At 61.9% G+C, this 13,111-nt stretch overlaps 2 protein-coding genes across 4 annotated transcripts; one reads left to right on the plus strand and one right to left on the minus strand.

The window, feature by feature from the left end:
- Nucleotides 1-2,132: 2,132 nt before the first annotated feature.
- MAPK7 (mitogen-activated protein kinase 7) lies at nt 2,133-6,745 on the plus strand. 2 transcript variants are annotated; one of them, XM_079904783.1, is made up of 6 exons: nt 2,133-2,769; nt 3,413-3,578; nt 4,222-5,300; nt 5,397-5,956; nt 6,302-6,435; nt 6,531-6,745. In XM_079904783.1, the coding sequence occupies exons 1-6, from the start codon at nt 2,538-2,540 to the stop codon at nt 6,682-6,684; spliced, it is 2,325 nt and encodes a 774-aa protein (XP_079760909.1). In that variant the 5' UTR covers nt 2,133-2,537; the 3' UTR covers nt 6,685-6,745. The 2 variants fall into 2 exon arrangements, with proteins under 2 accessions (XP_079760909.1, XP_079760910.1); XM_079904784.1 differs by having other exon boundaries at nt 6,535-6,745.
- A 150-nt stretch (nt 6,746-6,895) lies between these two features.
- Nucleotides 6,896-9,748, minus strand: MFAP4 (microfibril associated protein 4). 2 transcript variants are annotated; one of them, XM_079904786.1, is made up of 6 exons: nt 9,649-9,748; nt 9,342-9,420; nt 8,975-9,129; nt 8,459-8,555; nt 8,199-8,381; nt 6,896-8,031 (listed from the first exon to the last, which is right to left on the minus strand). In XM_079904786.1, exons 1-6 carry the CDS (start codon nt 9,652-9,654, stop codon nt 7,823-7,825), a joined length of 729 nt encoding a protein of 242 aa, XP_079760912.1. In that variant the 5' UTR covers nt 9,655-9,748; the 3' UTR covers nt 6,896-7,822. The 2 variants fall into 2 exon arrangements, with proteins under 2 accessions (XP_079760912.1, XP_079760911.1); XM_079904785.1 differs by having other exon boundaries at nt 6,896-8,053; nt 9,649-9,742.
- Nucleotides 9,749-13,111: the final 3,363 nt, after the last annotated feature.

The raw sequence follows: 13,111 nt of genomic DNA on the forward strand, positions 1-13,111 counted from the left end.
TGAGAGATCCGTCTGGTTTTTGATACTGCATGATCTGCAGGAAAATTGTAAAGAATTTTTTACCTTTTTGTAGAGTAAAGGGGAGGTGGGTAAGAGTGTGTATTAGTATTTGCTTGTGTTGAATTTATATTGTTTCTTCTTACTTCCAGTAGAAAACTATAAAATCGGCCACCTGGCGTGAGACCAAGATTTTTCACTTGAACTTTTTAATTAAGATTTGAGTTTTGAGCCATATGAAACAACTTTTTCTTGAAGTAGTCAGTTGTGTCAAATGCAGCAAGGTCTTAAGGCAAGGCTGAGAATGTTAGATAATTGATGACTATTCCAGGACGGAGTCAGGGCCTAGTAGGGGCAGGAGTAAAGCAGCTCATTGTGTATCAATCTCAAAAGTCAGTGAGAATCAGGGAGTTTTTGCCAAGGAAGTTGAAATGTCTGTAACTTGTATACCGATCCTAGCTGGAATATTTATAGAGAAGTATTTAAAGGATTCGCAATTTATGGGTCTCTTCTGCTACTGTATGCTTTATTCCCACAGCAGACGGGACCATCACAGAGCTGGCCACCAGGTTCCCTGAGAAGACGCGTTTATGGGTCCTGCTGCTTTACGCCCTCTCTTTTCACTGACGGGCACCGCAGAACTTATCCTGCACATATTTCAGAGTTAGGGAAGGCTGTCTACTGTCACCTAAGGAAAGGCCATCACGGAAATATTTTCAGAAATCAGGGCAGAAAAGGTCCACTTCCCATGAATGTGGTTTATTGATGTTCAAGGCTAATCACGTAAGAGAGAATTTGGCTTTTTGCTGTGCTGTCAGGAAAATCAGAAACAAATGTATAGTTCAGCTAACTCAGGAGGCCCATGTGATTTTTCCATGTCGAAATACGAGGTATCTATTTGTTCTGGGGCTGACCTTCTACTCCTAGACGTGTTTCCTTATGTCGTGTTTTTAAGAACGCAGTCTCTACTTTTCCATCCTAAAGTATGGGTCCTAGTGAACCTCTTAAATTTCAGTGCAAAACCCCCCACAAAGTATGGAAGAGTTAACAGAAACTGTCACCACAAGAAAAGAGAAGGGGCTTCTGAAGGGCTGGCAACGTTCTGTATTTTTGGTTTTCTCCATTTGAATTCTATACACTGAGGTGTTAGGTTTGTGAAAACTGATTGATACACTTATGTGGAACTTTATGTATGTTTTAGTAAAAAATAAACAACCACAACAGTGGGGAATGTAAACAAAATTCCTTTCTGGTCTGGATCTACTCTTCAGCCACCAGTTGGGACGGAAGGGATGGACCCTCGCCGAGGCGCTCAGGCCTAACTCCGGGGCTCCCGACCCCAGACGCTTCCTCCCAAGACACTGGTGGACACGCGGCCTCCAGCGAGCGGGCGTAGTTGACGCCGCGGCCCCGCCCGCTGCCCCGCAGGCAAGGCGCGGGAGTCGCTAGACGGAGCCGCCCCACGGAGGCGTCACGCCCGAGACCGGGAAACCGCGAGCCGAGGCCCGGCGACGCCGGAAGCTAAGAGGAGACCAGCCACCGGAAGTCAGTGGAGGCTTCGGGCCGACGCTCTGTAACCCGGAGGACCGGGATCTCCGTGGTTGGATGGGACGGATCACCTTCTACCTGGGACGACGCTTTCCCAGCGCCGGGCTCCCGGGGCCCATCGGGAAAATGGGGGGCGCAATCCCCGGGGCGATAGAGGCTGATAAGGGAAGAGGGGGCTGAAGGAGGGGGACTGAGTGATGCGGCCGCCAAGGTAACATCTAGTCACCTCAACCCTCCAAGCTCCCAGGACCAGCAGCAACTGACCAGAGGCCACCTGGCGGATCGGAGTGGATGCGCGTGCCCGCGCACGCGGGGGCGGTGCTTTCCAGTCTCGCGGCGCCCGGGGCTGCCAGCGCGCATGCGTCCGAGGAGGGCACCAGGCCGCAGAGCCGCTGCGAAAGCCGAGCGCGGGTTGGGCGGCTCCCGCCGCGGGACTGGACAGCGGCGCGGGCGCGGGTGGAGGCGCGGCTTCCTTGGCCGGTGGACGCTGATTGGACGCAGCAAGTGGAAGGGGTGGGCACCTCCGCGGAGACCGTCCACGGATTGGCCAGAGCCTGCGGAGGCGTGGTCTTGGGGGGCGGGACGGGAGACCGCGCGCTGCTGAGGTGGTGGTGGTGGCGGCGGCCCGACCCAGTGAGCGAGTGGGTCTTCGGGTCCCACCCATCACCCCGACCCAGGGACTGAAAGCCGGCGACGCCGGGGAGCCGGGGAGCCGGGACCTCCGAGGGCCTGGGCGGCATCGGGGTAAAGCGCCATCCGCCGAGTGCCGACCGAGGAGAGCGGGCGCCCCGCCCCTCGCTTTCTTCCTGGACCGCGCCTCGCTGCGCCTCCCCCACCGCCGACCCCGCGTCCCGCGCGGGCCTGAGCTCCGGGCTCCCGCGGGTGCGGGACACAGGGTGCGTGCGCCGCTCGGCCTGCGGGCCTGGAGGCTCCGGGGGGCCCCCTGAGTCCGGGGCCGGGCCCCTGCTCGCCCGCGTCCCCACGCAGACGCCATGGCTGAGCCCCTGAAGGAGGACGACGGCGAGGATGGCTCCGGAGAGCCCCCCGGGCCGGGGAAGGCGGAACCCACCGGCCCCGCCGCCTCCGTGGCGGCCAAGAACCTGGCCCTGCTGAAGGCGCGCTCCTTCGACGTGACCTTCGACGTGGGGGACGAGTACGAGATCATCGAGACCATCGGCAACGGGGCCTATGGGGTGGTGTCCTCCGCGCGCCGCCGCCTCACCGGTGAGCGACCCGCCCGGCCTTGCTCGCACGTTTGGAAACCGGTTCCCGGGGGCTGAGACCCGCCCCGTCCCAAGCAGCTATAGGGGACGCTGGGATGTGAATTCTGGGTCAAGTCAGCAAGCATGGGTTGGGTGCCTCTGGGGGCCGGCCTCTGTATTGGGCTCGGGTCTCTGAAACTCTGGTGGCTTTGCCAGCGCATCAGCCTACTTCCTCCTTAGGTGACAGTCGGCGTTAGACCCGAATGGAGGTTCTCCAGAGTGTGTTCTGGAGCCAGAGACTGGCGCTCGGGGTTGGTGGTGGGATGGATGAGGTCTGAGATGCAGAGTGTAGGGAGGTAGAGTGAGCACAGGTGTGAGAGTCTCGAGTCTACCACTAACTAGCTGTGCAATGCCCAGCAAGCTACTGAGCCCAGGTCTCCATATCTCTAACTTTCAGCTATGAGTACCCGCCTCAGGAAGGAGGTGAAGGGAAAATCTGATAACGTATGTACTATGCTTAGCACAGAGCCTGGCACAAAGTAGGTACCCTGTAAGTGGTAGCTGTTGTCACTTGCGTCCGCAAAGGGAGGTATTGAAAGGGGCCTTGTGCTACTCTGCAGCTAACCAGGGTACCTTGTGGCATCTGCTTTTCCCCTGTTCCCCAGGTCAGCAGGTGGCCATTAAGAAGATCCCTAACGCTTTTGACGTGGTGACCAATGCCAAGCGGACCCTCAGGGAGCTGAAGATCCTCAAACACTTCAAGCACGACAACATCATTGCCATCAAGGACATCCTGAGGCCCACTGTGCCCTATGGCGAGTTCAAATCTGTGTAAGGAGCGGGGATGGAAGAGGGAGACCGAGCAGGGACCTTTTCTGAACGCTGGGGCCATATTGCTGAAGTTCTAGAAGGGTAGCTGAACCTAATGTAGGGCAGGCTGGGAAAATTCCTGCGATTCTAGGATCAGTGCTCCCTTAGGGCTTTGCCAGGGATACATGTGATTCCTCAAGAAGAATGCAGAAGTAACAGTTTTATAGGACCTCAGTATGTAGCTTGGCAAACGTAGGACGTTCATTCTATATCTGTACCTTTTTATTCCCGTAGCAGACATCACTAGTCAATCACAGAACACTGTCCTACAGAAAATGGAGACGACTTTACAGTTTTCATCGTAGTCTTTCAAGCAGCCACTACCCAACAATGGAGAGGGCTCCCGAACAAAACATGTTGGCCAGCCTGGTTTAGTCCAACCCGACCTTTACTCTGATGGTGAAACTAGATCTGGAGAGAAAAGCAATTTCACTTCACTTAAGTTAATGGAAGAGTTGTAGAGAATCTAGAATTTTCATACCCAGTGGGTGGCCCCTGCAGAGTCTGAGAGTAAGGCCATGAGCTGTCTGGAGCGGGAGGGCGTGGTGAGGCTGGGGCTGGAGGGTGGGCAAGACAGCCCCTGCCTGTCTCCCCTGCCCCTCAGCTATGTGGTTCTGGACCTGATGGAGAGTGACCTGCACCAGATCATCCACTCCTCGCAGCCATTGACGCTGGAGCATGTGCGCTACTTCCTGTACCAGCTGCTGCGGGGCCTCAAGTACATGCACTCGGCTCAGGTCATCCATCGCGACCTCAAGCCCTCCAACCTGCTGGTGAACGAGAACTGCGAGCTCAAGATCGGGGACTTTGGCATGGCCCGAGGCTTGTGCACCTCGCCCGCCGAGCACCAGTACTTCATGACTGAGTATGTGGCCACGCGCTGGTACCGTGCCCCCGAACTCATGCTCTCGCTGCACGAGTACACGCAGGCTATCGACCTGTGGTCCGTGGGCTGCATCTTTGGGGAGATGCTGGCCCGCCGCCAGCTCTTCCCAGGCAAAAACTATGTGCACCAGCTGCAGCTGATCATGATGGTGCTGGGTACCCCGTCACCGGCCGTGATTCAGGCCGTTGGGGCTGAGAGGGTGCGGGCCTACATCCAGAGCCTGCCGCCACGCCAGCCTGTGCCCTGGGAGACGGTGTACCCGGGTGCCGACCGCCAGGCCCTCTCCCTGCTGGGGCGCATGCTGCGTTTTGAGCCCAGTGCCCGCATCTCAGCAGCTGCCGCCCTTCGCCACCCCTTCCTGGCCAAGTACCACGACCCCGATGACGAGCCTGACTGCGCCCCGCCCTTTGACTTTGCCTTTGACCGCGAAGCCCTCACACGGGAACGCATTAAGGAGGCTATCGTGGCCGAGATCGAAGACTTCCACGCACGGCGCGAGGGCATCCGCCAGCAGATCCGCTTCCAGCCTTCCCTACAGCCTGTGGCCAGTGAGCCCGGCTGCCCCGATGTTGAGATGCCCAGTCCCTGGGCTCCCAGTGGGGACTGTGCCATGGAGTCCCCTCCGCCGGCCCCACTGCCATGCCCTGGCCCTGCGCCCGACACCATCGATCTGACCCTGCAGCCGCCCCCGCCGGCCAGTGAACCAGCCCCTCCAAAGAGGGAGGGAGCCATCTCAGACAACACCAAGGCTGCCCTCAAGGCCGCCCTGCTCAAGTCCTTGCGGAGCCGGCTCCGAGGTGCCTGGCAGAGGCCGCGGCTGGCTGGGGAGCGAGAGGCAGAGGGGCCCCAGGCCTGGACAGGCTCTTATCGTCACCCTCCCGTCTTCTCCGCAGATGGCCCCAGCGCCCCCCTGGAAGCTCCCGAGCCTCGGAAGCCGGTGACAGCCCAGGAGCGCCAGCGGGAGCGGGAGGAGAAGCGGCGGCGACGGCAGGAGCGGGCCAAGGAGCGGGAGAAGCGGCGGCAGGAGCGGGAGCGCAAGGAGCGGGGCGCTGGGGCCTCCGGGGGCCCCTCCGCCGACCCCCTGGCCGGCCTGGTGCTCAGCGACAACGACCGCAGCCTGCTGGAGCGCTGGACTCGCATGGCCCGGCCCCCGGCCCCCGCTCCCACGCCGCCCCCCGCCCGGCCCCGCAGCCCGCCTGCGGCCCCCCCGCCACAGCCTGCCTGCCCGCCCGCTGGGCCTGCGGCCGCTCCACCCCAGACCACCGCCTCCTCCGGCCTCCTGGCCCCCCGGCCGCTGGGGGCCCCCCCTGGGCTGCCTGGCGCCAGCGCCCAGAGCGTTCTGCCTTACTTCCCCTCTGGCCCACCCCCTCCAGACCCCGGGGGGGCCCCTCAGCCCTCCACCTCCGAATCACCCGACGTCACCCTGGTGACCCAGCAGCTGTCCAAGTCGCAGGTGAGGGGAGAGGCCTGGCCGTGGGGATGCCTGGATCTGAATCCAGGGGAGGTGGGCTTGGGAGGTCGCTGGGTGCAGGAGAGGCTGTTGTGTGTCCTGGTCCCGTGGAGCGGAGCGGCAGACCGGGCTCGAGCTCTCCTAGCCTGCCTGCTCGCTCGCAGAAGGAGCGTAGCGCTGATGAGCCGGTCGTTGGAGACCCCAGCCCGCACTCAGTGTTTGTTGAGGCTGGGGCTGTCACCACAGGTGTCCAGGGCCACTTGAGGGCAGTGTCAGGGTGGGGCGCCCTGCAGACCTCAGTTGGCGCTGGGTGGTTCCCGCGTTGTAAGCTGCCATCATCCCCTGCAGGTGGAGGACCCCTTGCCCCCCGTGTTCTCCGGCACCCCAAAGGGCAGTGGAGCGGGCTATGGCGTTGGCTTTGACCTGGAGGAATTCCTAAACCAGTCTTTCGACATGGGCGTGGCTGACGGGCCACAGGACGGGTAAGAGCTGGGCCGGGACTCCAGAATGGGCTATGGCTAGGGGCTCCCAGCACAGGAGGAGCCCCTCACCCCACTCTCCCCCTTGCCGCCCTCAGCCAGGCCGACTCAGCCTCGCTCTCAGCCTCCCTGCTCGCCGACTGGCTCGAGGGCCACGGCATAAACCCTGCTGACATCGAGTCCCTGCAGCGTGAGATCCAGATGGACTCCCCCATGCTGCTGGCTGACCTGCCTGACCTCCAGGAGCCCTGAGGCCCGCAGTCTGTGCCTTGCTGCCAGGGGCAGACCCAGCTCCAAGATCCGCAGGACCGTTCCCGAGGGCTGGAGCCCCGGGCCTGACAGGGGAAGCTCAGCTCGGATTATTCTGCAGGTTCATCTCAGACCCACCCTGCGGCCTTAAGCGGCCACCTGAGCCAGCACGAGCCACGGCAGGAGGGGCAACCCCTACCCCCCCGAGCGATACTTTTCAGTATTGTATTTTTTTTATTATTATTACATTATTATTATTACACAATTTTTTTTGCCATCAAAACGAAGCCTGTGAAATATAAGGTTCCCTTTAGTGCCTGTCTCCAGGGCGTGTTTCTGGAGTTAAGGGCAGGGTGCCGTCAGTGGGGGAACCAGAGCTTGGGGGCCAAGCAAACGCATCTGCGTGCACAACAGCCAAGGCCAGTTCATTCAGGTCCTGAGGTTTATTAAGACCTCCACTCCCCACTTGCTCCCAGCCCCACAGAGGTTGCCCTCTGCCACCTCGCATGGTCAGACTCCCCCCCGGGGCGGGTGGGGGGACCTCACAATCTGTGCCTACCTCGGCTGTGGCTGTTCTAGTGTGGCTTGCGGTAGCTGGGGTGAGATACGGTTTGGGTGTCGAGCTTTGGGTGCCTGGGACGGGCAGGCGGGGGAAGCTGAGCGTGAGAGTGAGACGGGGCTGGGGGCCCGTGGTGCTCGCCGCTGGGAGGGAGGTGAAGGATGGGAGGTTCTCTGCTGGCTGGCGGGACTGCTAGGGCGTGGCGGTGGCGGCCACACGCAGGTGGCCTGGCGTGTGCCGGGAGTGGGTCGGACTGCGCCTCCGGTCTCCCGGCGCGGGGCCCTGGTGGAGGCCGCAGTCGGGACGCCGGCTAAGGTGGGACACCGGCCCGCAGCCTTCCGGACGGTGTCCGAGTCCAGGCCGGGTGGCGGTGCCTTCCGGAGGTCTGGGAGGCCGCCGACGTGTAGCCGGGTGGAGGGGAGCGGAGGCCCGGGCGAGAGCTGGGCGTCGTGGGTGTGAGGGGAGCGGTTGGGCTGGAGCCACAGGGCCCCCGGGAGACGCGGGCGCTGAGGGCAGCGGGGCGGGGCTGGGGCGGGGCGGCAGGGCGGGGGGCGGGGCCGGCGCCTCAGGCCCGGCGGATCTTCATCTCGGTGCGCTTGAGGGAGTAGTAGAAGCCCTTCCACTGGGCCCAGTTGATGCCGTTGGCGTAGGAGAGGTGGGAGCCGCCGAGGTAGAAGCCGTTGAGGTTGGCGAAGTGGCAGCTGCGGAACCAGAAGGCGCCCGACGAGAGGGCCGCGCAGTTCTGCACGAAGAGGTCCTGGTCCCGGTCGAAGGTGGAGAACTTCTGGCCGCTGTGGTAGGACAGGGAGTCGCCTGGCGGAGGGGAGGGGCAGCCTGGGGACGGGGCCTCTCCCGAGCCAGACGCTGGGTAGCTGTGCGTCCGCAGCCCGCGGGGCCGCCTGGGCGCGGGGCAGCCCGGCCTCCCCCCAGCCCCTCCGCGGCTGGCGAGAGTGGGTACCTGCCCCGCCGTCCTCGAAGCCCGCCACGTGGAGGCTGTAGCCGTCCTCCTCGGCGCTGACTGCGTTGGGCGAGATGGAGAATTCGCTGTACTTGGCGAAGGCCGTGTTGTTCTCGAAGTCCTCCAGGTCCACCCGCAGCTCATACTTCTGCTTCAGTGTCAAGAGGTGCAGGTTCTGCAGCCCTGGGAGGGGGCGGGGGGCGTGCCGGTCAGCGGGGACCTGGCTCTGGGGGCCCCCAGCCTGCCGGGCCCCGCCTTACCCAGCCAGTACTCCCCATCGGCGCGGCCAAAGCCCAGCTTGTAGTCGTTCCAGCCCCGGAAGAAGCTCACTGAGCCGTTGAATCTCTTCTGGAAAACCTGGAGCAGAGAGGATGGGCCTGGACGCTCGAGGGGCCGGGGGGCTGGGGCCTCACCCGGGCGAGGACCACGCTGGGGGCCGAGGTGAGGCGCGTGCCGGCACCAGGCCCCTCGGGGAGCGGCTGCCGAGAGCAGGAAGCGGTGAAGGGGGCGTTCTAGAATTGAGGCGCCTGGGGTTGAGTCCGGCGCCGGCTGTGTGCCCTTGGGCAAGTTACTGCACCTCTCTGGGTTTTGGTTCCTCATTTGTAACCTTGCTCCCGGGATTATTGTGAGGATTACAGGCACTAACCTACCTTAAGCATCTAGGAGTCTGTGGTGGCAGAGGGGCACAAACTGTGCTGTATCGTCCCTGCTTTAGAGACGAAGTCGCAGGCTCACAGCCGTGCGGCTTGGCCTCCGTGCCCACCCCCTCCACTCACCGTCCACTTTCCACCCTCGGTGGTCATGTCACAGAAGACGGGCACAGGCACGCTGGGGCCCGAGGGGTAGATGAGGTACACGCCGTCCGCCTGGTAGCCCTGGGCGTAGATGTCGTCGCAGTCCAGGGGCTGCTGTAGGCATGACCTCTCCAGAGCTGGGGGCGGGGTGAGGAGAAGGGGCCTGAGGCACACCAGCCACCTCCGCCCCCCCGGCCCCCCCTTCACCTCCCTCCCCGAGCTGGGGGCGCGTACTGTCTGGCCCACTTGCTCCCTCTTACAGGCTCAGCCCTGGGGCCCGACTCCCAGCTGCGATGCTCAGGACAGCCCCCTCGCCCAGCCTGTGGGCTGGGCGAGTGTGGCAGCTTACCATCTCCCCGGATCCCCAAGAGTTGGGGGACGCAGGGGCCAGTGCAGAGAAGCAGCAGCAGCGGCAGAGCCAGAAGGGCCTGACGACAGGAGAACAGGGTCACCCGCCCAGCCCCAGAGCCCCCGCCCCCTCTGCATTTGCCCCTCAGACGAACCAGCCCTGCCAGGAGCCCCTGGTCTGCGCTTCTGCCTCCACACCTCCCCTGGACTGAGCCCTGTCCCTTCACAGCCCCCTGCCTGGCAAGGGTCCTCTCTGCAGGGTGGGTTCAGTCCCCTGTGGCCCTGAGGCCCCCGCCCCAGCCCGGTACCTTCATGCTGCCAGCTGGGCTCCAAGCGGCTGGGTGTCTGCTGCCCCAGACTGCGCCCCAGACTGAGCCGGCCCAGAGTTATGTGCTGGGCCCCCGGCCAGCCGCTCCAGCCCCGCCCCTGTGGCTGCAGAGCCCCCTCTCCCCCTCCCCCGGCACGGAACCGGCATCCACTTACACTGTCAGTGGCGCCGGGAAGTGGGCCCCAGCCAAGGGACCACCTGGGCCTCATTAGCCCTGCGGGGCAAAGTGGGCGGAAGTCCACGCCCCAGGGCTCAGACCGGCCCGGACACCCCCCGACTGGCACCCCCAGCCCCTGCCCCGCCTCCTGACGGCCCCCCTGCCCACGTCTGTTTGTTTTCTCCCTTTCCTTCCCTGGCCTGGGTTTCATTAGCCGTCGTCGCTGGGGAAAGGCTGAGGTTGGGGGGGTATGTCTGGGTTCTGGGGAGCGGAAGGTGGGGTGGGGGGCAGCTCCAGAGCTCCTGATGTGGGACCGGGGGCTGGGGCTGGGGGGCAGGGGCAGCAGCCAGGCGTATCCTGGCAGGCCCGGGACATTGCTGAGCTGTGAGCACAGCCTGTAGGCATCCAAGTGCTCTCGGCCAGCTTGAGCCGGGGCCCCTTCCAGCCCCTTCCAGCACCCCTCAGGCCCCCTCCTTCCCCCTCCCCCAGAGGCCTCCTGTGCTTTTCTTCCCCTAGCCGCAGCCCCTTCTTCCAAATGCCTTCACTCGGCTCCCGTCCCACCTCAGACTCCCCTCGGCCCCTCTCGGCCAGTTTCCTCAGCCCTGAAAGGCCGCCTCCTCCTGTCCGGGCCCCTCAGCCTCCAGCCACCCTTTCCCTGCCCCAGTCCGGCAGAGTCCGGCAGAGTCCTCGGCACAGGCTGCCAGGATGGTCTCCCCTGGGGGCCGCCCTGCCACCCCCTGCTTCGAGCCTCCCTGTGGCCTCAGGGCTGAGCCTACACTTCTCACCTTGGATTTGAGAGGAATGCGAAGTGTGGCTGAGGCTTGCCTCGAGGGCCTTACAACCTGACCGCTTGTGACTCACAAAGTACAGCTCGGCCTCACCAGGCTTGTCGCATGGAGGCCCCGCCTGAGCCGGCTCTGTTTCCCCGCGGCCGCCCATCTCCTTACTTGGCCTTGAGCGCTGGAGGGCAGGGGCTGCGTCTCGACCCCGCGTGGAGCCTGCGTCCACTCAGGTCAGGTGTCCTCGGAGCACCTGCCGTGTACTGGCTGCCCACGGAGCCACAAACACAGGCACCAGGCAGTTCATTGCACACGTCACGCGTGTCGGGGACGAGCATTTGTAGAGTGGGTGAGATGTGCAGAGGCTCAGAGTAAGAGAGCAGCTCTGGCCCCGGGCCCCCTCCTCACTCCTGAGTCTGTGGCCCCTTGGGTGCGCCCAGCTGGCCCCGGTTCTGTAAGTGCTGGTGAGAGTTGTCCTGGGGGACCTGGAGCCAGCTGCCTGCATTCAGATCCACGTTGTGCCACCTGTTAGCTGGGTGACCTTGGACAAGTCACCTAGCCTCTCTGTGCCTCGGTCTGCTCGTCTGTAGAGCAAGTGTGGTCATGGTCTGTCCTTCAGAGGCCTGTGTGAGGATTGGGTAACAGATACGAGGCGCCTAGCACAGGGCCCACAATTGTTAACTATTCAGTAAATATGTGCTGTCGTCATCATAAATGTAGTAGTTGTTCTTCCGTGAACGGATTGCCTTAAATGTGATTTTTATCCTTGTCTGTGGAGGAGATGGTAGCCTTCCTCTCGATAGCCATTCTTCCCTTAGTCCTGAGTAGTGAGGTCCTGATTCTTAGCTGACCTGATTGTCCAGCTTCCCTTGGTGAAGCCACATGTCTGAATTTTGGCCAAGAAAATGCAAACAGATGTGGTGCAAAGGCAGCAGCTATTCCCTCTTCTTCCGGTCCTCTGTCCTGTTCCTGGGCATGATGGCTGGCACTCTGGCTGCCACCTTGGACAGTGAGGAGGAGGCCCCTTCAGGGGGTGGTGGGAGGTGATCAGGGGGGATCGTGGAGCAGGTCCAAAGCCAGCTCTGGACTGCTCTTCTCCAGCCCTCTTTTACATGGCAGAGAAAGAAACTTCTATCTAGTTTAAGCCTCTTTGGTTGTTTCCTGTTACACACAGCTGAATCTAATTCCAAAACATCTCTCTTTTCAGCAAATGCCAGCTAATTTTAGCACAGGCTACAGAAAGGAAAATAATGAAAAATCAGTCATCAAAACAAATAATAAAACATGTCCTAAGTCAAGTATCAAAGACTTCTGCTGAGTACAACTAATAAACATAGGAACCCCTCCCCCGCCAAAACCAAAAGAACACAAACCAAAAACAAAAAAGGCAAGAGAAAGAATTAAGCAATGATGTCGTATCAGCCATAGTTTGCCTATTAGTTTTTTCTTAAAAACTTAATATATGTGGGTGTGCAAAGCAGGCACTGTGCTTGCTGGGTGTGGTTGAGGCTTGGTTTAACTCTTCAGGGAAAGAAATTTGGCCACAGGTACCGTGAGTCAGTCCTCCCTCTGAAGACAGTGTCTGAGGGAAACCCTTGGACGCACTGAAAGGGACCCGTATCAGTGGGCACGTTTATTGGCTGCCCAGCATGGAAATTTCTTCCCGTGTCTGGGGGTCCCCCTGCCTGGAATGAGGGTGCAGTTGGTTGGTTTAGATAACGTAATGCACGGCCCTGGGCTCCACTTAGGGAGGGGCTAACTCGAGCAGGGGCAGGGGCATTCCGTTCTTGGGGTGCTGGTCACCTGGAGGAGTCTGGTCCCGGGTCCCAGGCTGGTTGCTGGTGGTGACCTTGCAGGCGAGGTGCTGAGTCACGTTGGCTCCGCTTGGGCCGCAAGCCCTGAGCTTGGGTCTCGGCCCTCCTGGCGCCTGGTTCGCTCTGCCCATTGTTAGGGGTCTGAGGCAGACGCCCCTGCGGTAGGTGAGGGGCTTCTCTGACCGGCGTTGTCAGGGCAGGTGGCTGCCTGAGTGGGGGTGGGTGGCAGTGAGGGGCTCCGAGGCTGCAGAGTGGTGGGCATGGAGGGGACGGTCTGTCAGGACGCTGCTGCCCGCTGGGCAGGCCTGTCTGCTGCAGAGCTGGTTCAAGGAGGTGAGGGCTCCCATCCCATGGGCCTTGCATGGGTCTCTTGCCCACCTCCTTGGCGTTCGCCTCTCCACTCCACCTTTCTCTGTCCTGCTCTGTCCCCAGGGCATCACTGTTCCTGTGGCCCCAGCTTCCAGCAGGATTCGGCCAGTGGGAGGCACTGGCAGGACAAGTGGGGAGAGAGGTTCGGGTGTTCCCCCCAGGCCCTGTCCCGCCCAGGACCGCAGTCTGCTCATGGCTGTGCTCCCTCCGCACCCCCAGGGACGGCTCCCCCCATAACCCCTTCACTGGCCCTGACAACCCATCTCCTCCCCTTATCCCTGCAGCCCAGGAGGGCCCCGGGTGCCTTGACGCCCCCCATGCTGG

The sequence above is a fragment of the Stenella coeruleoalba genome (genome assembly GCF_951394435.1).
Source record: "Stenella coeruleoalba genome assembly, chromosome: 19".
Lineage (NCBI taxonomy): Eukaryota > Metazoa > Chordata > Mammalia > Artiodactyla > Delphinidae > Stenella > Stenella coeruleoalba.